Here is a 26,173-nt window from a genome sequence, read left to right as displayed (position 1 = left end):
TTTTTCCTGTAAAGACCTGTTTTGTCCTATCTCATTATTTCTCTAAATACCTGACACCTGGGGCAGTGGCTGGAAAGAATTAGACTCCACACCATCAGTTCTTCCTAGGTGAGCTATTCTCACAGCAGAGGGAAAACAGAACAGTGAGGACAGGATTTGTGACATTTGTTGTTCCCCATCTTTGATGCTGATGGCAGCACTCGGGTCTGGTAGGTAAACTGAGCTAAACTGGCACACTCTGCTCAGATGCTGCTGACAGCAGAAAAAAGCATAATTGTGCTAAATGAAGTGAGAGAGTGTGTTAGCCACTCAGGGAGGATAAGGAAAAGCTGCTCCAATGGATTTCCACTAGGTTCTTCCACATGTTGGATATGAGGCCAAATTATAATAAAGGGTTTTCTATGTGCAGTTTTTATTCCACTTCATCCTTGATGCATTTTTGAGATGAGTTTTTCTACAGATCCATTTACAAGTTTCTGTTGCATAATATCCAATACACAGTTTAAAACTCCTAAGAATCATGTAACACTTTTCTATGAAACAAGTTGTACTGGGAATATCTGATGGTTTTTTGTTTCCCAAGTCATGGTCTCATATTGTSTGTTAACTCATTCTTTCTGGTCATAATTTAATTAGGGGCTGGCAGGTTCACCTTTTTGAGTATGTGTTTGCTCTGAAAGTATTCCGTTGTGACAAAACACAGTCCAAGCTATTTAACAAGATCCTGTTAGGATGAATGCARTAGAAAGATTGTTCTTCCTGGTCTGAAAGTGAGAAAATATCTTGYATTTTCTGCTAACCACCTTGCTTTGACTGTTTCTTTTACAGATCTATTTTGTCATACTGTTTACTGTATGTGCCAAACGTTTTAAATTCTTTGCATGGAGTTGGTGTGACATGCAGTGGATAAATGACCTTTAGATGTTGCAGTGCAGTCTGAATGTATTTGACTCATACATTGRATACTCGTGTGTACAGCTTTTTGTCCTCTGGTGTATTCAATGTCTGCTCTGCTATGTTTGGAGGAAGATGCTCTAGAAAAAATTCTCATGTCAATGTGCAGAAAATGTTTTATCCCTCCACAAAGGCACCCTTCCCCAGCCAGAGGGCCTTGCTCAGCTCTGAGGGTTGCTTCCTAACTGTGCTTTCCTGTTGATGGTCTGCTTTGCTTTTTCACTCTCCTGAGTTTTCACTCCCTGACTTTTTCTTGATACCACAGTAGGTGCTCTGAGAATTGCTGTTTYCAGTGCGTAAAGAATGGCCCCACTTTTGTCTTTTTTACTACAACCACAAGAATAATGTCCCTCTTCCCTCCCATGTATTCCCCTCTTCCACCATTGCCTGTTTTTTCTGCTGTGCAGAAGAATCTCTCCTACCTGCCCATAAAAGATCTATGAAGATCCTGTAAATGAATTATTAGGTGGTTTCCTTGAGTTCTAGTTCTTTGAGATAGTCCATATTATTTGTCCTTGCTGCCCACCGGGGTTTCACTGATGCARCTGGGGACAGGCTGGGGAGAAATTGGAGGCTCTTGCTGGAATAACTCATCATTTTGATGCACTGCTGGCTATGACCCGGAAATCAGCGCTGGGGGAACTTCTACTATACCATAGTAGATGTGAAGCAACGTGTTTTAAATTACCATCCTTGGTCTCTTTGGTCACTTTTAAATAATTTACTTGCTCATTTTGTGGCATTGCCGGCTGTGTCTCCTCTGGCTGAAGCAGCTGTAACCTGTTCCTGCGGGTGCGCGGGTTCCTGCTCCTGCCGGTCTTTTACTGCCACCTTGTGACATCATGCCACTGAAATGGGATTTATCCCAGCAAAGCACATCTTTCCAYTCAGGATTGCCTTTAGCTCGCATTTTGGCAACTGAAACTGTTAATGGAAATGACTCTGTAAATTGTATATACTTTTTAGAGCTTCAGAATTGCCTTTGAGCTGGATGGGTGGTAGCTGGAGTTGCTCCAGTGAGCTCATTTGGCAGATTCTGCACTCAAGTGAACTGCCTGAGTTCTTGCTTGTAAGGGCTTGAGAAAKAAACCRTGCATGCCCTTTGATGGGATTGCTRTGGGATTCAGTRTTCTGGGATAGCCCTGGATGCTRAAGGCACTRAAGAGAACCATTTAAAGAAATGGCTGTCATTGCCTGGTTTTAAAGGCATGAATGCCAYAGCAGTCACCRTAAAAGTAAATTGAAAATGGAGAGCCCCTACTGAGACTGGGGAATCCCCAGGAATTCAGCCAGGCTGATTATTAATCAGTTYAATTCCCTGAAGCTGCTTGCATATATTTTACTTTTAAGTGAAACTGTAGAGCCTGGGATGAGAAGTGGAACAATGCAATGTGGATGARACTTGAGGAAGTTTGATGAAAATATTTCTTTATCCAGAATACAAATAGATGCACACACCCCACACCCCCCATTGTGAAATGTTTTAAAACTTTATTCAGGGGTGGAATTTTTCATTTTCAAATTATTGAGAGATTTGACAGAAGTCATACAGGACCTTCATGATTCTTCTTCCCTGGAAACATCACAATCTTTTTCTATTTACAACATAGAAAATAATGATGAAATGTAAGATACCAGTTTGTATAATAACAACTGGTYGATACTGACTCGGCAGTGACCCTGCTTGAACATGAGCAGGATTTACTCTGGCTGGTTTTTTGGAACTCAAAGTTAAATTGTTAGTGTCCTCCAAAAACATATGTAAGGGAGGCTCTGTGGCTGAGCTCCAAACCTGGCCTASTCTGATGTGTCAGCTCAGAAAAAATTTATTGAATTTGCTGTCTGTCTCAAGAGATACATGTTTGCTCTTATGTGGGAGATATGAGGATGACATAGATTTTTGTGCATATCAGTCYCTTTCTTCCTTTTTCTCCTTTATGTGCTGTTCATTTATTCTTTTGTTACATATGAGGCACTGAAGAAATGTGTAGGATGCAAGCCATTCATCCTATTTCCGTAGGAAATATATCTGCTTTGATGAATCTGTAGCATAATTRGCTCCTATCTATAAAACTTTTGTGAGTGTCTGCAAAATTTCTGTTGGAATGTATCTCTTTGAGATTGACTTTTTGACATTTCAAATGACATTTCAGGCTGGCCTTGCACAGGCTGCCTCACCATTATCTTTAAACTTAAAGCTCTTGTTTCTCTCTTTTCTAGATAGAGGAGCGAACAGAGTTTTTGAACAAATCCGCTCAGAAGAGGTAAAGCAAAGAAACAGTAAGTTCAATTCAAACAACAGTGTTTAATTATGGGGAATAATAATTCTTTCTTTTTTGATTTCTACTCCCTGTAGTGGTATGAAGCCCACCCAGACAACAGCAGTTGTCTCAAAGATTGACAGCAGACTTGAGCAATACACTAGTGCAATTGAGGTGAGTTAATCCCAATAAATGATCTAGTTACTAATGGCTTTTGGACTTTATCAGCCTTTGATTTGCTCTTCAAGAATCACAGGGATTTGTTTGATCACAAGCTCCTCTTTAATGTAACTTCAATAACAAAATGCTTGAGGCACATCTATAACCAACATTTAGAGATRTGTCTAAACAAAACCTCAGATTTGTGTCTTCCTTTTCATTCTGCAATTTGCTCTGTTTTATAAACTTGCAGTAGCTTTGGAACATTCAGTCAGCCCCCTGAGTGAMAGTCACATCCTCTTCTTGGCTGAGGAGAGAGCTGTAGGCACAGAGCTGGTGGTCATCTTGGGCAGAGCTGACTTAGCAGCTTAGGAGAACAAGGAACTGGCTCTGTGTTGCTGGCTGTCACTTCACAGGGAAATTCCTTGGCAAAGACACACTCTGCACAGAACTAGGGGGTTAAGTAGTGACAAAGGAAAAACAAAATCACATTAAAATGCAGAATTTGGCTTCAGGTGAATTTGACAACAAGTGGTTAATAATGTGCCTAAGAGCCAGAATTGAGARCTTTTTCTTTTCACAGTCCAAGGTAAAATAGGAGTTTGATACAACTGTATCCAACTGCCATCTCACTTGAAGTATTTCCTTCACTGAGTTTTTGGTTTGTCCACAAGTTGCCAAGTCTGACTTTCTTTGCAACTAGAGAGGCAAAGCATCACTCATACAGGTTCTTACTCTCATCAAATCTATGATATGTAAAATATGCAAGAATTTAGAAAAGAAGAAAGTGGAGGAATTTAGTCTGATATTTTTAGTAACCATGCAAAAGACACATTTCCAAAAAGCCACCCAACTCCCCTTTCYCCCCCTCAATTCTCCACTCAATGKAAAAACACCTTGTTTCAAACATATTGTAATTGCTGAGATTTACCCCTAGAATCCTGTGTTGCTGAGGTTCATTTGTCTGGGACAGATGGAGCAGAATCTGATGCTGAATGACAGATCAGCCTTTCCCCCCTGCCTCTACATAAGGGTTTCCTTAGCTGTGTCCCTAAGAGAGCCAGGCTTCCAGGATTCAGGTACTAAGATTTGAAAGCCTTGGAGCAGTTGTGTACAGAGCTGTGGTTTGCCATGGGTGTTAGAAAGGTAATGAACAAAAAAATAAATGAGTGCTGTTTTCACAGCTGGTTRTGTCAAGGGTGCAGCTGAAAATTGCGAAGGGAAGGGAGTCTCAGTGGCACCTCTTGAGCTGGGTACTCCTCCTCATCTTTGCATGATCAGTGCTAGAACCTCATACAGATGCTGCATTCTCTGAGTGAAAGCACCCTGCAAATCCAGCTCCTAATGCCAAACACCAACTGGCACCCATTTTTCTCCAGGGCACAAAGGCTTCAAGACCAGCCAAAGCTTCTGACCTTCATGTTCCAGCTGAGGGGGTCCGTAATATCAAGAGCATGTGGGAGAAAGGGAATGTTTTTTCATCACCCTCTGGGACAGGAACTCCAAATAAGGTATGTGTTTAATTTAACATAGTGATTATAAAGAATTATGCTCTAGACCTGACCTTGCTGTTCGTGTTCCTGTGAGTAAGCCTGTCTGCCCCTGTTGACATCACTGCTGAAGGATATCCCAAAGGATCCTGAAGACCTCAGAAATCCACAAGATTGTGTGACTGCAATATTGAGTATAATGGAAGAATTTAGTGACCTACTGAGCTAAGTTATGAGACATTCCAGAGCCACATCAGATATCTTAGACAAATATATCTGGGTAGTTCAAGCCGAGTACAAAGAAATTCTTCGTGTTGGGAAGAATTCTTTTGGGGGGCAGAGAAGGATTGAATAGGCAAGATAGTGATGATATTTTATAGAGACTGCATAAAAGTATTTGTGAGACCTCTAGCTTTTCTGTGTAAATCCTTAAGGCAACATTTTCTTTCTATGAATTGATACAAGTTGATGAGCATTCATCGTAGGCAAAAAAAAAAAAAAATGAGGCATGGATTGAAGTAGGTTATTACAGGTAGTTATTAAATTTTAGTAATTTGTTCTATACTTTTAAAGGTTTAATATTTTAAATTTTAGGCCACTTAACTCCTCTACTGTGTGCTTTTTAAAAAAATATTGTAACAAGAAAAAAAATCTAACAAGAGAAAAGAAGTAGATTTGGACTGATGTCTCTTCTATTAAGCTAAAGATTTTTTGAGTTTGGAGTTTGGGCTAGTGACAGAAACAGCCTGTTTATGTCTAATGTTTATTACTGGGTTAGCAGTAATGTGGAAATATTTTTGTGAGTCTACATTTATCATGAACGGAAACTAGAGGGCAATAGTGCTGTGTAATTCATAGGGACAGAACCTTCAGAGCGCCAGGATAACTCTGAACGAGCCATAGGCTCAGTGAGAATCTCTGTATTAGGCTTGGCTTTGCTTTTAATCTAATCCATGAAAAAAAGAGGAAAAGCCATTCTGAATGTCTTCTGATGAGATTTCATCATTTTGCAGGAAACTGCTGGACTGAAGGTCGGTGTCTCCAGTCGTATCAACGAGTGGTTGACCAAGACCCCAGAGAGCAACAAATCTGCTCCAAAACCTTCTGTAAGTAAACTTGGAGCAGCCCTTTCTGCAGTAGGTGGGTTCTCTCCTTGGGCAGTTGGTACTTCCCTTGGCCAGCTGGTGGCCTTTGGAGYAACTCTGCTTCATGTCCTCTTGGAAAGTCACAGAGACCCTCTGGCTCCTGGCTCCTTGGTAGGCAGAAAATGGGAGAGGAAACGGGGCAGTTCTCACTTTATAGCTCAGAGGTGCTCTAAAAAGACAAGCTCAGAGAAGCACTGCTCTCATGGAGAAGGATTTTTTCTCCCATGAAAGGCTTACCATTAATTTAGACATTACCAGCCATAGACTCTGGATTTGTAATTTAYAAGCACTTGGGGTTTGGCCCCAATATCTTCCAAGCATGTTTTAAAATACTACTGAAATAATTTCATTCTTTATGAGCCTAAACGTAATTTCTAATGAAGGCCCTTTAGCCCTGCCCATTACTTCAGCAAGAATCAGAGCAGAAAATTCTATCMAGGTAGTAAGCTGGGAGTGTGAGAAGGAGCAGGAATAAACATGGGACGGGGAGGGGTAAGGATGAGGAACTGGAACTGTAAATGCCCATATTGGAGAATTGCTTGTGGTGTTAATGGTTCAACTTTAGGATTTTGTTAAAGAACTGGTGTCTTCCTKTATCCTCATAGAGTGTTTTTCTGCCACTCCACGTGCCCTTTATAAGTGGTGTATCCTGGAAAACACTTTCTCAATTCACACTCCTGTTTGTCCTAAAGAGGAGATTGAAATTTGCAGCCATTGTCYGTTACAGAACCTGCCTCCAGATTTTTCTCTCTTTCTTTTAAGTTGAATCTTTTAAGTAATGTAAATTTAATCTCTTGTTTTTCCCTCAGCCAACTGTTTCTATCTATGTCTTAATTTCCCTCTTTCTCAATAGATTGTTTTTTCTTCTTTCAATGTCTCTGCTAGAAGAAACGTGCCCTCCTCCTTCTTCTTTGAGGGTCTGTTTGCTAAGTTGGTCAGGTAAACCTGTTTATAATTGACTATGAAGGTTTATATACATCTGTAATCTGTGGTTTTTAGTTTTTGTAGTCAGGATTAATCAAAGAGAAACCTAGAATTTCTTATTTAACAAATAACTTCTTACCCCCATCGCATTCCACCAAAATAAAGAAGTGTTCAAAGTTTTTATGACCATCACAATTCTTGTGGGTTTTGGAACATTATTGAATTCAAGGTAGWGGTAGCAAAGAGCTCAGTTTTATGTTGAAGCTAAATCACAGATCCCAAATTATTTCAGGTCTATGAGAAAGGTTTTGTGGCAATATCCACTGCAAGTGACTTTGTGAGAAGGTCAACTGCAAGTCTGTCATTTTCTTCCTTCCTATGCTACTACTGAATTCACTTTATAAAGTGCAGAATTGGCTTCAAGTTTTAATCATCAGCAACCCACTGTGGCTGCAAATTATGACCAGCTCTAGAGGATCTGTGTTGGGTGCAAATACCCCCTTGTAGAAATCTCATTTTCATTCATCACTGAGCATTTTACAGGCAGAAATTCTCATGTGCAGAAAACTGCCTCCCTATGGATGGCAAGTACAGGATTCTGGAAACATGCAGGGCTTGGATATTTTYTGAAAAGGAGAGTGCATATGTCTAAAATTGTTTGAGTCTCTTGTTTGCCATGTACAGAGGTAGATATCAATCTATCTGCTTAGCAGATTTAATTTTCATTTGTAGCCCTCTTTTTTTTGCCAAGGAAGCTGCTTAACATTTTTATGGAGTTTTAATTAAAGTCTCTATAATACACTCATTTTCAGAGAATACTACTATTCTTTAATAAATTTAYCTCAAATTATTTTTGTTCTGTTTTGTTTTTTCTGTCATGCTAGTGATTGGTGTATCCTAAGGTTGCAAAGGATGCAATGGAAATTAAAATGGTTATGAAAGACTACAGAGATAAATCCTGAAACATACATTTAAGAATGCAGAGTATGATCTGGTTTTCCCTTGTTCCAATAGCCCTACTCTATTTTTTTCCGTTTTTAAAATAAAATATTTTGATCTAAAATGGCTGAGACAAGCTACTTTTGAAGTCCTCCTTAGTAGAAATACTGTCCTTGAAAAAAATGTGGTTTTTTCCTGCAAAAACTGGAATTGTCTTTTGTAAAAATCTGGTAGTGCAGTAACCCTTCAGTACACTCCATTGGTTGAACATACTAAGTTAAGACCAGTCTGTGCCATATGAAATAGAAGCAACAGAATGGATTTTTGTCTTAAAATGTGTACATGTGCAGAATCATTTTGTGAAATATAATTCTTTTATAACTGATAGACAGTGTAATATTTACCACTGATGGATGTKCCTCAACTTTTCTTATAAGGAAGTTGCATTCTAACTTTTTCTTTAACAAGTGAAAATAAGCATGAACTAATGTTGGATTCTGTTTTGTGATATTAAAAATACAGGATTTAAGACCAGGAGATGTATCCGGCAAACGCAATCTCTGGGAGAAGCAGTCAGTGGAGAAGCCAGCTGCTTCTTCAAAGGTAATAACACTTCTGTGCAGTATTTGGATGATAATGTTCTGTTACTAACCCACCTTTTTATCTATAAAAGCAAGTAGAATGAGGTGCAGAAAGCAGTGTATAAATTTTATATTCCTTTTTGGCAGAGCTGTTATGTGAGTGTTATGTATGAACATCTATCCTTTGCATGGAGTTGATTTTTTTTCTCCTTTATTCTGCTATATGGAATTTTAATTGTGGCTTTTTGCTTTTTTAAACAGGTAGCAGCTATGGGGAAAAAATCAGAGACTAATGGTAAGTAATACCATAATGCATACTTTGCATCTCTTTTTCTATTATATATTACTACATACATAATATAGTCATATATATAATGCATACAATATATGTATCTTTATTAACATACATATATTATTTAATAATATATAATAATGAAATACATATATTTTAAGACATATTACAATGTAGAAACATTGCYACGTTTTCACACAGGTATACCTGTGTTTTAGAATTCTGCAGCTGTTGACATTGCTGCCAAAAAAAAACCCTTTTGCCTTTCAAAAGCTCCATTGCAATATCATTGAAACATGAATGGTTGAGAAGCTGCTTTTCTTGGAGCTGTGCATTGGTGTMTTTTAAAGGCAAAAATAGTTATACTATTATTGTTTTGAAACCACAAGTTGGTGAAACACAACCTGCTTTTACAGAAATAAATCAGCAGAACAGTCCTCCTAGCTTTTAATTTTAACAGAAAGCACTCCAAATAAAGCAAATTAAAATAATGATGTGGCTAAGAACCAGTGRGGAAGAATGGAAGTTCACTGATCAATTTAGTAGCTTTAAGGATGCTTTGCAACATCCCTTGATTCTTTACTAAGAGTGAAACGATCAAATATAGAGAACCTTTTGGTTTTTTACACTTTCACATGTGYACACACWTTTTTGGTGGTTTTTATGTGAAGCCAGAGGTATAGTATGCCTGTGAAGTTTCCTTATTGGCTTAGAATTATGCAAAGCAGAGTTGTTTGGCTCCTCTTCTCCTTTTTAAACCAAAGTGTCAGGAGGGGGTTTTCAGGCTCACTCAGTGTTAATCAGCTGTGCTCTCTTGGAGGGTGTTCTCAATCCCACCCACAGGAATAGGCCCTGCAGAGAGCTTTGGGCGCTGCTGAACCTCTTCTCAAAGGCTGAAATCCTGCCTTTTGTCCTCTTGGAGAGGACCTCAGAGTACATGAGCACAGCAGCACCCAGCTYGTGTCCTGTCTTACATCTTAATCTAGATCTGTGCCGTTTCTGTTCTAGGGATGTGTTTGGGCTGTTTCAAGCCATATTTAATCTAGCTCTTTCCCAGCAGGTTTGAGACAAATTGAGAAAGAACCATAGAAGGCCACGCTGGACCAATCAGTTTGGGGGAAAAAAAAAAGGAAAAAGTGCTAAATTGTTCTTTTTATATTTATGTTTATTTACCAAAATGTCTTTTTGCATTATCCCAGTTAAAACCATGTATATTAGCACTGTATTTAATAATCAGTCTAGACATTCATCAGAATAGTACTGCCTTTGCACAAGAGCCTTTATTCCTAAAGAARCCCATGCTGTGAAATATATAGATCTCCTACTGATAGTTATAACTATGTATCTGAACAGTGATTTCAACTGGCATTAGAGGTCAACCCAAAACGCATGTAAAGAAAAGTTGCTTGAGGAAGGTGTGCAGCAGACCTATAAAAACAGTGGTTACTTTTGTAATACAGAAGTCTTTTTCTTTCTGCACTTTAGACTAAGGCATGGAAGAAATATCTTTAGTTGACAATGTAATATTTTCTGTAAGTTGCCCATGTCATGAGAAATACTGCATCAATAACGTGTTTTAATATTTTCTTTTGTTTTATACTTTTTTAAAGTATCAATATTTCCATTCTAGTTTAAGTTAATACCTAAAATTGGATGATTATGTTAGCTGACAGCGGTACTGATATTTCTTTTTGTTGTTAGTGACTAGTAATTGAATGCAATCTAGAATATATATACACACATAGCTTTACAAAGTTTAGTCTAAAGGCACTACTAATGGTAGAATGCTTTAATATGTGCTAGAGTATTATATTTAGCAATAAACATACATAATTAGCCAATATCACAGCTTAAAAAAATAAAGAGAAAATCACACACTTTTCTATARTAAGATTTCATAATTGCCATTAGAGGTATGGTGAGATAAGTATTAAAAAAAATTTAATGTCAGTTGCCCAGTAATGGGTAATTAAAAAGAAAGTATAGTTTTTAAAAGAGGAAAAGGTAAGGGTATAGAGGGTCAAAAATAGGCCACTTGTATAAAACKTTGTAGTTTAATTTATATGAAACTACCATTATTAAAAAGAAAAAAAAGTGAACAGAGTTGGAGCTTGTTTCAAATGACTGTACACTAAATCTTGCCATCCATCAGGTCCACCGAAAATGAAGTAAACCTTTATCTTTATAATGCTTCTTTTTACCTCTSTCCTGAATATCTAATTTACAGGTGTTTTCATTTGTATATAGTAAACACATGGCTATAAGACATCGGCTTGGTTTGAGCTTACATGCCATACAGTTTAGCATTTACATCCTACAGTGTATGGGTGGCATAAACTGAGCAACTCAAGTAGCCCCTGAGCATGTTGTTAACAGCTTTGTTGTGCATTAGAACCCCTGGGATTTCCCTTTTCACCACTTCCATCTCTYATAGCATCTGACTTCTTCACAAAGAAGTGCATTGTTATATTTCAACCCAAAGCTGAGCTCCCCTGCTTGGCTGAAACATCTTGTTTACTTATAGAGATGCACGAAGTTATCTGCAGGGGGTGAAACTGTGCCTGACATTGTCTGTGCATTGTCATGTTTTCTGTATGGGGGTTTCGTAAACACTCCTCTAAGTCTTTCAAATACATCTGATAGCTGCAATAAAAAAAATTTGTTCAAACAATGTATTCTGAAACTGCATCCACAATAAATGGAATATTTCCATCAGCAGCCCCCTGTTTGTTAATGAGTAGGAATGGACCAGCTGTTGTAAGTGGGATAGGAATTCTGCAAAGTCTGTGTGAGATAAGGTAAAGATGTCTCTCCTGTTGTACTATTCTTCAGCAGACAGACAGGTTGTAAAATTGGCAGCTTTAACAAACATATTCCCAAGGTGGGTGGAGGGAATTAATCTTAATTGTCCTGTTTATCAGTACGGGACAGGGGCTGTGCATCATCTAGAAGGCAGCGTACTCAGCAAAGCATGTTCTGACCCAGTGGTGCAGCTGTCTGCCTGCCTGCTTTGAAACAAGCTTTCTGTGTAAGAACCACTGTTTCTTCTGTCTGCCTTGGTGGAATGTGCTTCCAGGCTTGGATGATCCCAGAGATGGAGCTGCAGGCTCTCCTGACATCCTCCTGTGTCCCTTCATTTTTGCTCTAACAGCAGTACAGCATGCAATGCCCTGCTTTAAGCAGGTCACAGCCAACTAAAAGAGAACCCCCAGGCTGCTGCCAGCTCCATGGGAAGGCTGCAGCAGGCACAGCTTTCAGAACTACTGGGGGAGAAATAATTGGATGCTGCCTAATTTAACCTGCAAAGAGCTGCTATGCTCGGAAGCGTGCCTGTTCTCCTGCCTTGCAAGGCCYGACTGTGTCACTACGAGTCACCACAAGCTTTGTTGAAGTGACACTTTCCATTGTGCTGCTGGTAAGTTTCTTTTCCTCCTGGTTATTGCCTTTTTTTGAGGGTGTGGAAGTGTGCCACGTACAATGGGGCTTTTTTTTAGGAAATACGATAAAGTGGTATGGTCATGTTTTGCTTTCACCTGGCACCACCTCCTGGTAGAATTCACCAAGGACAAATCCTGGTGGCTGACTGAACAGCACTGCAAGATCTCTTGGTATTGTGAAGGTGATGGTTTTTCAKAGAATACCAAATTGTGGTTGGCTTTCTTGCAGCTGCATGCAGAATGCCACAAACCAGCTCRGCTTTGGCAATATCTACCTGAAAATATTTTAGAGCAATTAATTGTGAGCGTACCTCAGAGTTTGCTTTGGTGTTTTTGAAGTAGAGTTTTTTTCCATGCTTTCCTTAGACACAGCCAGCCCGTGTCTGAATGCAATGTTCTGGATGCTGCCCGCAAATGCAAAAATCCAGGTTTACATTTGAGACTCCCAGTGCAGTCAGTCTGGTGTTGGAGGCAGCTCTTGTGTTTAGCAGGGTGATTTTACTGTGTCTTATCACTGCCTATGATATTGTCTTCAACTCTCACCACTGATTACACAGGAGTTCAGTTTCTAAGTATTCAGAGGAAGGGYTATGTGAGGCAATAGCTTTGTTCTTTAGGTCCTAGCTAGAGCACAATGCTGTTTTTGAAGCATAAGCCACAAAGTTATCTGTATGCACTCTCCTTGTACAGGAATTATAGAAACTTAATTCTATCTGTATTAACATTTGTAAAACCCCAGACTTTAGAAAAACATGCCTAACTGTATAAAAAAAATTTAAGCACTACACTGATCAACTTTTATTGTTAATAAAACTTTATTCATATAAAATTTTAAAGCATTAAGAGATACACTCTATAAAAATCACAACTATATAAAAAGCAAAGCCATTAGAGCATTCTGTGACAGTGACTTATGAGCCAGTGTGACTGACCACACTRGAAATAAAGTATAAAAATCCCATGTAAGTAACTAGTTTTTTGTTAAACATGAATGTAATTAAGGAAGACCAGATAAAAAGGAATTAGAGACATTGTCTTTTTACTACTAATCAAGACCAGATTTCTTCTAACCCTCTTTACAAAAAACCCAGCTCTATTGACACATTCTTGCATCAGCTAGTGATCTCCTAAATAAAGGAGAAAAAGTTAACTGCTTATGATTGTCAAGTACAGAAGAAGAAATCAAGATCAAGCTGCAGAGTACATCTTCCAATCTGTAAGGCGTTAAGGAGGTCTTGCAGGAAACCACTTGCATTTAATACTCTGCATTGAATGGGTAGTCCTTGTGATTGACAGCTCTGGAAAGAGAAGGACCTTGTTATTCAAGTATTGCAGAAAGTATCTCGAGCAGCATTTCCCTGAGGCAGTCTCCTTCACCCAGTGCCAATGTGCTCAARTTCTGCAGCTGTCATTGAATTGAACACAGGCTCATGAGAAAGTCCGTGGAACACCAATATGCTGGAGGGAACWCTCCAGATCAATCACCCTCCTGATGTTCCAGGACATGCCTCATTACCTGAGGTACCGGGTTTAAAGTTTGAGCTCCCCCTGGTTTTGGTCATGCATATTTTCAAGACAGGGGGGGTAAAAATACAGACAGAAATAGGACTAATGGATAGTAACGATAATAAGGAACATACTGGAGCACTGGAACTGCCCTCCAGTTCCTGTTAAAGCTGAGGATGACATCCATCTCCTTTTTAGACAGCTCGAAGTCAAACACCTAGCAGGGAAAGAAAACAACACATTTTTTTTTTAGTTAGGTTCATGGGTAGTTGGCTACTAAGTTTGCTTCGTGCACTTATGACTTGAGGTAGGTACATATTAAACATAGTTAAGCAATCCTCTTATTTCTCAGGCAAGTAACAAACCTCGAAGTAACAGACAGTCCTTCTCTTTCTGGGGTGCTGTTCATAGCAATGTCTTAACATTTCTGGGTGGCTGAATGCCAACACACTGCACTTGGTGTTGTAATGCACAGACAGAAGACTTAAGGTGCTCAGGATATGTCTCAAACACTGCAACTAGAGGTACATTTTCTGCTACGAGAGAGGATTACTGGATATCAACTGCAAATAGTTCTCACAGTTAATCACATAAGAATTCCTRCTAGAGGTTCATGGGAGAAATAACTCGCAACCCTATCAGCATGGATTGAGAGCAACACAGAGCTATTACAAAAGATGCCACACCTTATGAGCAAACATCCAGCTAAACTTCACTGCCAAGGGGAACCACAGCCTCAAAGTGAGACAAACTGCAACAGGCCTGGTGCTCACAACTTCTTGCTTTACACGCTAAGGACGGACTTCCTGAGATTTCCCCAAGGGCAAGTCCAAACCTGGGATTCCCTCTCCAGGGCAGCAGAGCTCAGACAACCCTGATGCAACCCATTTCTCTCCTAGCAGGAATAAAATGTTTTTCCCCAGATGGTTTGGTAGTGCTGAGCCCCAGTCTTCAAATCTCTGCMCTGCCCTTCCAACGACTCAGGTGCTGCTTGGAAACATGGAGGGGCTATGGGTATRGGTGCCTATCCTGCATTAAACCAGACAGCAGCATTTCCAATGGAAACTTCACCTTCATGTTTTCCTCAACACGGTGGGGTTTGTCAGACTTGGGAATGACAATGATGTCTCTTTGGACCAGAAACCGGAGCAGGACCTAGGAAAGAACAAGGAGGAGCATGAAAACAAAGATACCAAGAAATCTATTCAAATGCATTTTAAGTTCTTTATTTTTTAATCTACAAACCAATTGATTTTTCTACAACTGTATTCACTCTTTGGAAGACTACCAGTTTCCATACAAGAGTTTGAAATGCCAAGATTTGCTTATGTATTTTCCAGTCTACTGGCAAACTGGAATTGTTTCTGGCCTATGCGGTTTCTATATTGTGGCTTTTCCGGGATTTGTTTTGGTTTTATTTAGGGTAGAAGCAGAAAAATTATGATCCTCTGGCTTGTATTATATGAGTATTATATGAGCACAATGGGCATAATAATACTACAGATTATTTTAGGCTCACAGGTAAGTACCTCACATAGGTTCAGCTTTTTGAAATCCATAAAAACATTATTTATAGAATTTAAAAGTCCCAGAGCTGTTGCATACAATATTTTTGTCCTGCTCTGCTTGTCTTAAAATATGATTGTCTTTGCATGTAAACATATGGCTTTGTTTGAAATGCAGTTTCTGTATACCCCAGGCAACAATTTGTATGACTAGCAAACTAATGGAGAAAAAAAAATCCTAAATAATCAAGCAGCTTTCAATAGTAGCTGCTGTCCTACATTTGACTGCTCTCCCATGTAAGCTGGGGAGCAACCAAGTAAGTTTACAAATTACAGGACTCTTCTGAAAGCTAACTTAGCTCAAGAAAGGAATAAAAAGTTTAGGAAGCTGAACACCTGAGGTAAGCATGTACCGTCACTGACCAATCCACCCTAAAACTCTGCACTCAAGACCTCCTAGAAAATAGCTGATAGTTTTAGAAATGCTGTTAAGGACTTGGGCAGAATGAAAAGTCAAGTTCAGCCCCATTACATTGCATCTTTAGAGAAGGCAACATCCACCAGGACTGGCCATCAGCCTGTAGAACATCAGAGGAGGAGAAATAGCCCTGACAATCCCACTTACCTGGGCAGGGCTTTTATGATGTCTAGCTGCAATTTCTTTAATCTTGGGATCCTCCAGCAGCATAGGTTCCCCTGGCTTAGCCCTGTTAAAAAATAGAGATACTGATGTTTGAAAGGTAATAGCTTCGCTGTAGGGAACCTTACATTATGTGACATGACCTGCATCAAAGGAACAGCACTTTCCATTTTACCTGTATTATTTACTGTATTTACCTGTACTATTTACAAATTTYCTAATAATAATAATTTTCATGGTTCAAGCTGCACTGTTTTCTATACTAAAAAGTTGTAATTCCCTCTTACCATGGGCGGTTAGGAGAGCCCAGGGGACTGTATGCAGTCACAGCAAGCCCTTTGGATTTACAGTACTTGACCAACTTTTCCTGGGTCAGGTATGGATGGCATTCCACCTGCAAGCACAGAAAGATAGTTGATGAAGAGGCAGACTTCTCTGGGCTGCAGAGCATTACATTTTAAATCCTCTTGGGTCACAGAAAACGGGAAGACTTGACTTCCAGTACCACCATTCAAATCTATCTTTTTATGAAGAAGTTATTAATGTCACAGCAGTATCTACAGGCCTAGCAGATCACAGGGRTTTCTCAAGCTACATATTACACACAGAGAGTGAAAAACAGATGAGAAGAGTGAAAATGTTATCTGTGTGGAATCTGGGAAATGAGTCTTCCTGAACTACTGCAGGGCAGGATTGCATGTTCAGAGGAGCAGCACAGAATGTTTCAAATTTATTTTCTCAGTCACCCAACCTCTCCTTGCCTCAAAGAGCCTCCCTGATTCCTAAAGAAGTCTGGGGAGATCATCTAAGGGGCCATCTAACGAAGAAAGTTTATGCTGCAGCCAGATGTTTGGGCAAGATGTTCTTGAAAGGAAAGCAACAAGAGCCTCAAGGGGATGCTGTTCAACATGCCACAAGCCATGGTGTGGCCACAGGGCTGTGTCTGTGCTGCCTCATGTGGCCCTGGGCACATACCCAGCTGTTTCCTAATGTTAGAGTTTTCCACTGGCCATGGTGACATGAAAAAAACCAACAATAGTTTATTTAGACCTGAGCTAGTGTCGGGATTTCCCTGGAGATTCCCCATCTGGAAGCGATGGGCATTCAGCACCCGCAGCTGAGTGCAAAGAAGTCACATATGGAAGAAAAACAGAAGGTCCCTAACCTGCTGTAACCCGTGATTACATTAATGAAGTATGTGGTGAGAATTTGTCATGTAATTGTTCACTTCAACCCTCCTTTCCATGGTGAAGTTGAGTAGTTTATTTTGTGTTGTGTAACTAACTGCAATGCATTCCTGTATAGTCCCGTGCTGGTGCAGAAACTCACCGTGGGGATTTTGCTGAATAGTTAAGACTACTTTAATTATACATCATAGGAATTTATAGAGCAAATATATATTATATARATGAKAYATTATTTATATAGGACATGGATAGCATATTTATATATTATATTAATTTTGGCAGACTCTATATATACATGTGTATACACACACACACATTCTAAATAGGAGTACTTCTRAGAGTAAGGTTCCTTGCCCATAGATGAAAGGTTGGGTCTAGATGATCCATATGGTACCTTCTAATCCTAACCATTCTRTGATTCTAGACCCCAAGGTKACACGAGAAATTCAAATAAAAATCTCACCTGGTTCATTACAGGCTTGTGYTTCAGTCCTGGCTTGTTCAAGATTCTTTCAATCTGCTCATGATTAAAGTTGGAGACACCAATGGCTTTTACCAGACCACAATCCACCARCTCTTCCATGGCCTAATGAGTAAGGACAACAAAGGTGTGGGARTGAGGTGGTGGGATTACTGTCAAGCTACATTATTTTACTTCTTTCAAGCTTGTGACAAATGAAYAAACAACTCACTCTAGATTAAATTCAATAAGAGTATCTCAGTTTACAAAAAAAAAAAAAATAATCCTAACTGAGTGAAACACCCAGTAAATTAACAGCCACRCCTGGATTAATCTTTGGGTTGGTTTTGCCATTGTAGATATTCAAATATTTTAGCAGCAGCACTTACAGTGCTAACAGATTCCTCCTCCTTAGCCTTACTAAAAACAACCCCTTCTTGCTCCCCAAAACAAGAGGAAGAAGCAGCTATCTGGCTGAAATACAGATTTGTGTGACTGTCTTCCATACCCAAATGTATCCCTCAATTTAATTTTGCYGACAGATCTCTTCTCCATCATATATATTAGTGTTGATACCTGTTCTAAARAGCAAATATTGACTTACCTCCCATGTGTCCAGAAAATCAGTGTCACTGGGAATACTGTGACCCTTGTCATCCAGAGGATGCAGCACTTCACCAGCCTGTTATTTCAAGGCAGACAATAYGCACTTTTAAGTGTTGAATTTTTTACAGTGTACTAGCACTAGTAAACTGCTGCRTTTACAGGCAGCAAATTAGGTTGTTAACATATTGTATAACTAAAAATTATATTCATCAGTATTCTCTTTTGGATGAGGGCCATATTTCTCAAAACCAGTCCCTGCATGCAAAGAGTATGGGGATTAGTAATATTGATGTAACTTTGGCAGATCTGGAGACAAGGGAASAGATACCTCCCAGCACTTTTATTCTAGTTTTTTATTTATTTTACACAGATGTAGACTGGGGGAAGAAGCACATTCTGTGCTATGCTTCATTTTTCACTGTTGGTTACTTCTGGCCAAGCCAGTATCTCCAAAACCAGAGACGCTATGCTGGAACCACCATCCAGTGCTGGTTACCATCAAACCCAGGGGCTCACACGTACAGCTATCTCATTCCAACAGGCATGAAAAGCCATACCCATGTGCTAAAAACCCATCCCTACTCAGTGACCAAATGCCTGCTACCACTGGGTTCAGGYAGGAGCCAAATGAACCACAGCATATCCCATCTATGTAATGAAAATGGTCACAGTATAAATAAGAGAATGCACCATGTTTCCATGCAGGTAAGGAGGAAAGGTGTGGAGAGCAGCACTACCTTGAATCCCATGGGGAAGTGCATCAGGTAGAGGTCCAGGTAGTCCAGCTGCAGTGCACTAAGGCTCTTCTTGCACGCTACCTTAACCAAGGACTTCTCATGGAATGTGTTCCACAGCTGAGGGAAGAAAGCAAACCCCACTGTGGCTTTACAGCTCCCACAGGGCAGACCAGGGGACAGAAGCTGCTCACTTGGTGGTTTGGGAGGACAGCTCCCTCCCTCAGTACAGGCTAAAGATGATGATGTAAACATTTCRCTGTTAAGGCAGGACAAACACACCACAAAGCTGGCAGCAGTGAAGGGAGAGTCAGGATTCCCACCTATGAGAAGAGATTCTCACACCAAAGTGTATCACTCTGGCAAGGATATCTGACACAGCAAAGCTGTCAGTGTTAGAAATTTTTTCAGCGTAAGTTTGAGTATTGAGCAGCTCAATACTACTTTCTTCTATCCTTCCAACTGTCCACAGTGAGAGCAGTAGCCAATTTTACTTAATTTTTGAAAACAAAATTCACGTTGTTTAAATAGAAGATCTTGCATCAATTATAAAATTAAACCATATTTTTAAACAAAAACAAGGGTTACTGTGGAAAAGCTTAGCTGTTACACTCAAAGTTTTCTGGTTTTGCTGGTGAAAACCCCAAGTCATAAATTTATTAGTTGAACTGGTTTTTTTGGTAAGGAGCGCTTCTGAGACAACTGGATGAGATAAAGGAATGAAGAAAAAGACATATAAAATACTTCAGATTTAAGTCTCTTACATTGATTTCTGTTCTCTTTTAGGATTATGACTTATATACAACAGTTTTCAAATATCTTGCTTAGCACTGATGAAGCCAACTTTATCTTTCTTGGGTGTGTCCAATTGAGCATTCAGTATAATTGACTTAATCGATTCGAGGAAATTATTAGATCAGTAATAATCTGTGCTATCTTTCCTAAGTTGTCAGTAGTTCCTGACAAAACTGAGTCCAAATTGCAAACGCAAGATGGAACTTTTAGCACACAACAAGAAAACCATGAAGTGAATGTCAGAGAAGGGAACAGGTTCCTATATTACTTGACAGGTAAAACAAGGGTTTTTCTGCAATGAAAGCTAAATGCCTCAACAGCCTTACATCCATGTACCTTAGTGACAATGAAGAGGTCTTGCCGTTTCACAGCTCCCTCYTTGATCTTCTGCTGGACTGCATTCCCTATTTCATTTTCGTTCTGGTAGAAATAGGCACAGTCGAAGTGGCGGTAGCCGGCATCGATAGCAACCTTCACCACCTCTTCCACCTTTCCTGGGGGAGCCTGAAAGCAAACAGAAGCCAACCATGAGCTCTTCCATGTCCTCCTGCCAGGTCTCACTACTGTGATAGCTTTAAAAAGTCCTCCTTTCCAGCTGGTCCTGGAGTTTCCTCATCACCCACATTTAACTGAAATCCACCAGTTTCCAGGCAAACAGCATTTTTGCAGGGAATGGGACTACAGTGCAAGAGTTTGTTTCTGCAAGACTYTTAGCTCTGCCCCTGCCAGCAGCGCAACATCCACTATCATTTCCCCTCTTTGCTCCCTTTGTTGCCCAAGGCGTTTCGCCACATCCCCAAACCTTCCCTGCGAGGGCCCATCCGTGGCCAGGCTCCCCCTCAGACCGCGACCCCATCCCGGGGCTGCGAGTAGCTGTTGCTCGGTCTTAGTTGTAAGTTTCTTTTGCTTCCCCTCTGTTTTATACTGTTTTATCCTTCCACCGTCTTTAGCCGCTGTTTTATGTATTTTTTTTGCCTTTTCCCCCTGGTCTGTGGCTCCCCGCGGCCCCCCCGCTCTGGCAGCCCGCCCGGTTACACAAGCGRCCGCCATCGGCCCTGCGAGCGAGCGGGCGGCCAGACCGACCCCACGGCCCCACGCAGGGCACGGATCCCGCTCTTAGTCGTGCTGCCTCCTTTCCTATGTTGATTTTTTAAACTTTATTTCACATCTTGGCATCCCCTGCCGGAGACCCGCCCGCTCTCGCTGCCTTCGTGCTGCCCTGGTACCTGCCAGGTGCCCAGCCCCAGGGCGGGTATCTTCATCTTGTTGCTGAGCTCCACGCAGGGGATGGCCATGGTGCTGTCTGTCGGTCCGTCCGTCGGTCGGAGSCTGCTGCGGGCTGCCCGAGGCCGCTATAAGGAGCACAGCTGCCCCGGCCCCGCCCCGCCCCTCCCCGCTCGTCATTTGCGGCAGACGCGGGATGCCCGSCGGCCTGAGGCAGGCCCGGCCACAGAAATCTGGTGATGATTTATCTGTTTCTTTGTGCTGATTTATCTGTTTGTTTGAAAGCCAGGGCAAACGCCTCAGCCGCGGACTTGGCACTTGGCGTGTATTCTGCTTGGTCCAAGGTAGAGGTGGAATCGTCATCCCTGCAAGTGCTCCAAAGGTGCACAGATGTGGCACTTGGGGACATGGGTGGTGTCACACACGGGGACCGGTTGGACTCGATGATCTTAGGAGTCTTTTCCARCCCTAATCATTCTATGGTCCTGCAGGAGAGAGAGCTTGGCCTGCCAGAAGAATTTTGTCATGAGGCAATGGGTATCCTTTTGAGGATTTTCTCACTCTCAAGTGGTGCCAAATGGACAGTATTTTTAATATTTTTCCTCAAAAAAAAACCCAAATCCCTGTTGTTCACAAAGGAATTTTTCAAAAGTGAATGTGGCCTCATGTTTTAGCTCAGTTCGGTGTTCCCTGTCTTTGCAGAGGGGTGGGCTCCTCGCGGGACTGTGGCCTCAGTCTGTGTGAAGAAATCTCTTCCCAAGAAAGCTCCAGTTAGAATTTCAGCCAGTGCTGGTGGGGTGTCAGAGGCTGCAAAAAGGATTTGTGATCACACCTTGTTGACAGGTAGTGCTTTAGCCCAAATAACCCCTCTGATTTTTGCGAAGGGTGAAAAGACTGATATTTAAAGGTGTCAGGTGTGTGAGTGCAGTGYCTCAGGAATCAGGAGCCAGAGCCTGCAGGGACTGGGCTGCTTAGCTGGAGCGGTCTGGAAGAGGAGATTCTTCCCACTATAAAGCTGATGTAAGTCCAGCACCCTACATTAGGCATCTCACATGTCACAGAGCCCAGAGTTTGTGTTTGGTTGTCAGTGGGGATGCTTTGCTGCTTTTGCTGCTTTTTTTTTTTGCTTATATTGCTGTAAACTCCATCTGGCTCATTGCTGGTCCCTGACTACCAGTTTACATCCATTGGAGTTCCATTGGTGTCATCTTGTGACTTGTACAGCGTGAATGAAAATTAAATATTTTATGCTTAGTCTTAAAATGTTTGCTTATCAAAATAAAAAGGCAACTGTGARTTATTGAGCTACTAACCGTGATGTTTGATGCAATTCATTAAAATTTACGTGCATTTGCATTATTTAAACTGCTTTTATAGGACAGTATTTTCAGTTGGTTGGCAAATGCACGTTCTGGATTTATATTTAAATAAAATCTCTTCCTGCTGTCCTTGGCCTGGTTTCTAAGCCATTGGCTTAACCAAGCCTTATTGTTATCTTTTTGCTGCCATGGATGTCATCACACATTGCAGAATGGAAAAAATACCCAATTGATATGAAGCAGAGACAGAGAAACAGGGGATCAAATTTTCAAAATGACTGGTAACTCCAGTGTGGTCAAACTAGAGCAGCGAGAGGAGATGTCTTGTATTGAAAACAAATATGAAAAAAAAAAAAAAAAAAAAAAAAAAAAAAAAAAAAAAAAAAAAAAAAAAAAAAAAAAAAAAAAAAAAAAAAGACAAAGCTACTATAAGAGGTGTGATGAATTTGACAGAAAAGAGAGAAAGATCTACCAAAAAAGAGAGAGAAAAGCCTGTTGAAATTTTATAAATTTAAACTGTTTTAAAGGCCAGAAAGGGCCACACTATTTTTTTTTATGCTGATCTTCAATTACATTGAAAAGACTTTACACCAAGCCTATGTCATATCCATATTATTAGTCAGCAATAGGAGCTGACTAAACTTATATAGAGAATAGACTAGAAAATGCTGAGATTGAGCTGTTAAACTACCTTTAGACCCTGTATAATCGCYTTTTTTCCCCAATTGTGTAACAGAGCCATTAGCAATTTTCCTCCCTGTAAATCTTTACAACATTAATGGTTTTGAAGTGAACTTCCTGCACGCCAGGGAGGAGCAGGGGGAGGTTTTGGCTACTCAGCCACAGCATGGGCTGGCAGGGGAGAATAGCTGTAASGACACAGTTATGTGTACAGGCTTTTCTATCCAAGCATTTTTGTTCTGATTTCTTTATCTGCACGGAGGAAGGTAAGTCATCATTTAAAGCCCTATAAAACATCATTAATGAGTGTTTAAAAGGCTTTAATTTTTTTTAACTGCTATTATTTGCTGCATGCTGTATAGGTGGTGACTGAAGCCCATTCACTTCAGCTTTTTAACTGAGTCATGGTGATTTCACTCCCTGCAAAGCCTGGCAACTCCCTTGAGCACCCTGCTGTGCTGTTTCAATGAATCAGTGTGCAGATACAGGCAGTGACTTGTCCATAACCTTGTTAATCATGGCCATGGGTTGCTATCACCTGTCTGAAAATTTTCTAGTGTCTGATTTGGAGTTGTCCCTCCTTTTAGTGACTTTTCTAGAKAGTAATGGTGCTCCTTCTTTATCAGCTTTTGCTGAAATGCAAAAATGCAAATCTCTTATGTGGCCAGTGTAATGCTATAGGGAATGTTTTGTTCCACAAAAAATCGTCGAGCCATTGAAGTTGGRAAAGATCTCCAAGATCATCAYRTCCAACCTTCAGAGAGGAARGTTTTTAGTCAGAAAGTGCCAACATGAATCAGCCTTGCTGTTAGTGTTCCTTGGGAAATAATGTGCATTATTTTCCTGAACTAATCCTAAGGAGTCTGTCACAAGTGTCATCATAGCTGACAAAACATTGCAATGGATTGGTTGCAACAATAATGAAACAACAAATGTGACTCTCTGAGCTGTTAAGAAGGTAGGTATTGCTATTTATGTTTTAGTAAAACTTGGGTTTCTTTTTTCCCCCGTGAGTCTAAAGGCATACTGGGCAGCTTTTCAGAATATGCAATGGGTGAAGGTTGAGACATAGCACAGAATTATGGAATGGTGAGATGGGAGGGGACCTCTAGAGTTCACCCCGTCCTTCTGCTCAAGCAGGGCCACTGAGAGAGTAGGTTGCTTGGAGCTGTGTCCAGATGGCTTCTGAATATCCCTAAGGAAGGATGCACAACATTTCTGGGTGAAGTCTGCCCATGCTCAGTTACCTTTGCAGTAAAAAAAGTGTTTTGTAATGGTAGACGTACCTCCCTCTGTTTCACTTTGTACCCATTGACTCTCCTCCTGCCACTGGGCACCCCTGAAAAGAGCCTCAGTCCCCTTTGCACCTTCCCTTCAGGTATTTACACACATTACAAGATCTCCTTTGAACTTTCTCTTCTCCAGACTGAAGATCCTCAACTCTTCCAGTCTCTCCTAAGAGGAGGGGGCTTTAGTCCCTAAATGCTCACCTGAATGCTCTGCTTTTGGCTGATACAATCCCTGTCGTGCCCTCCCAGAGCACCCAGCCCTGTGCACCTGCAGGCTGCAGCCGGTGGGTGTGGGCAGGGTGAGCGTGGCAGTGCTGCTCAGGGTGTGGCTGGCACTGGGCAGGAGGTGACCATTTTGCTGGGGACCTTTTTGTAGGATGCCCGTGGCCAGCAATGAACCCATTTTTTCACTTTCGTACTATACTCTATCACAGTCTGCAGTGGGTTTCTGAATTGCTGTGTGCTCTTAGCCTTTCTCTAAAATGAAAAGTGAACCACTTCCCCCTAACTTACAGCAGCAAAGGTCTACTCTAACTGAGACAGAACTACTTCTATCAGTCTTGTTTGCACTCTGTCATGTCCATGGATCTGGCAATGTCAGTAGGACGTAGTACATCAGCAGTGAAGAAAATTTTATGTGAGAAATATGTATCTAAAATTCTTGATTGATTCCCCTCTCCTTGAGTGCTGACAGTGCCCAAATTTATCTGTAAGTTGTGGATTTTCAGTACTTGCTGAAATAATTTCCCTGCAGCAGCTGCCTTTGGAGAGATTATAAGACACCAATTTTAGTAACATTAACATGAAGCTTTTCACCAAAACTCCAAAACCAGGATTAGAAATTCATTGGAAAGAATCACCAGAGCTGCACTGAATCCCAAGCTCTGTCCTGTTTCTCCAGTATGGAGGCACATTTGCTCCCTTCTCTTTGGGGCTGCTCTGCGACCTTGGGGATTCCTCTTAGATCCTAAAGTGAAGCCATTTGAGCTCTCCTGGACCACARTGGGCTGTKCCAGCACCTCCCTGRGAGTGGGATGCCTCTCAGAGCTCATGAGCCYRAAGTCTGTGATTCYTGKAGGACTGTTGCTGAAAGCTGATMGTGGGGCCTGGGTTGATACCTCCACTCCTTCACCCACTGAGAGATGCAAAGGCATCCAATGTGAKTATTTCACTGCACTCAAGTGGAATTTTGAAAAAGGTACCTTTGTGCAGATAGATATAGATATCTGTGTTTGTGTGTGCATGCCTGGGAATTGATTCAAACAACCTCTCAAGTACAGTAGGAATAGTACTATCTTGAATCTATAATTAGGGCACTCTAGTAATTGTATTAAAGCCTATTGAATCACTTTATAAATATTAAATTAGTCAATGATTAAGTGCTGCTAAGCCCTTTTGCACCCTTACCCTTTTGCACCATCACCCTTTGCCCCTTTACTATTTTGCATCYCTGGTCTCCATGTAAATTATTCTGGATCGATTCTRATCCGATTTTCCTTTGAATTTTTTGTCCATGTAGTAAGTGATGGAGTAAATCTTGCCACTGAACTCCATTAAGTCACATTTTTACACATTTATGTTAAAACCTGCTTTCACTRATACCTATGACAGTGATTCTTTAAGCAGCCCAGYGCACTCATTGGCCACATCCCATGAGCACATGCTTTGCGAATATTCATAAGAGCCTTGAGTTMAATCCTGTGAGGGCTTTCTCCAGTTTAGCAGTTGTGCAGTCTGCTACTTACTCCTTGGTTTCAGGGCCCTTCCTTTCCTCCTTTGAATTTTGGAGTTCTTCCATTGTAGTTTTTTGAAAAGAGCTGAGACAACACCTGGGATCCAGAGAARAACGTTGGAGCTGAGATCACCTGAGATTAGCCATACAAAGGAAGCGGGGGTGGCTGCTCATGGGGAAGAGTGTAGGAAAGTTGTGATGGACGAGGAAATGTACTGGTCTGGCATCAGTCCAGCTCTCTGCACTCTGAAGTGTTGATAGAGGCTGTCAGATACCTGTCAGCCCAGCCTCCCCACTTCTTTCTGAGCCTGAA

At 40.9% G+C, this 26,173-nt stretch overlaps 2 protein-coding genes across 6 annotated transcripts in view; one reads left to right on the top strand and one right to left on the bottom strand.

Moving 5' to 3' along the window:
- The window catches only part of CALD1 (caldesmon 1), a 106,180-nt gene extending 94,698 nt beyond the window's left edge, over positions 1-11,482 (top strand). For 2 of the 5 annotated variants that reach the window (XM_057390013.1, XM_057390012.1), the window contains exons 8-14: positions 3,175-3,218; positions 3,311-3,389; positions 4,754-4,885; positions 5,878-5,970; positions 8,395-8,475; positions 8,715-8,748; positions 9,803-11,474. In XM_057390013.1, the coding sequence (XP_057245996.1) occupies positions 3,175-3,218; positions 3,311-3,389; positions 4,754-4,885; positions 5,878-5,970; positions 8,395-8,475; positions 8,715-8,748; positions 9,803-9,834 (495 nt within the window). In that variant the 3' untranslated portion in view covers positions 9,835-11,474. Of the gene's footprint in view, positions 1-3,174; positions 3,219-3,310; positions 3,390-4,753; positions 4,886-5,877; positions 5,971-8,394; positions 8,476-8,714; positions 8,749-9,802 lie in introns of all 5 variants that reach the window. The other 3 variants (XM_057390016.1, XM_057390015.1, XM_057390014.1) reach the window with 3 other exon arrangements.
- A 1,505-nt stretch (positions 11,483-12,987) lies between these two features.
- Positions 12,988-20,950, bottom strand: LOC130588966 (aldo-keto reductase family 1 member B7-like). The gene is made up of 10 exons (XM_057390017.1): positions 20,842-20,950; positions 19,952-20,119; positions 18,824-18,940; positions 18,085-18,162; positions 17,484-17,606; positions 16,121-16,227; positions 15,819-15,900; positions 14,760-14,843; positions 13,823-13,905; positions 12,988-13,480 (listed from the first exon to the last, which is right to left on the bottom strand). The coding sequence occupies exons 1-10, from the start codon at positions 20,908-20,910 to the stop codon at positions 13,438-13,440; spliced, it is 954 nt and encodes a 317-aa protein (XP_057246000.1). The 5' UTR covers positions 20,911-20,950; the 3' UTR covers positions 12,988-13,437.
- Positions 20,951-26,173: the final 5,223 nt, after the last annotated feature.

The sequence above is a fragment of the Malurus melanocephalus genome, unplaced genomic scaffold (genome assembly GCF_030028575.1).
Source record: "Malurus melanocephalus ecotype Western Australia unplaced genomic scaffold, MMel_1.1 scaffold_22, whole genome shotgun sequence".
Lineage (NCBI taxonomy): Eukaryota > Metazoa > Chordata > Aves > Passeriformes > Maluridae > Malurus > Malurus melanocephalus.
This window is presented reverse-complemented; position numbering and strand designations above follow the sequence as displayed.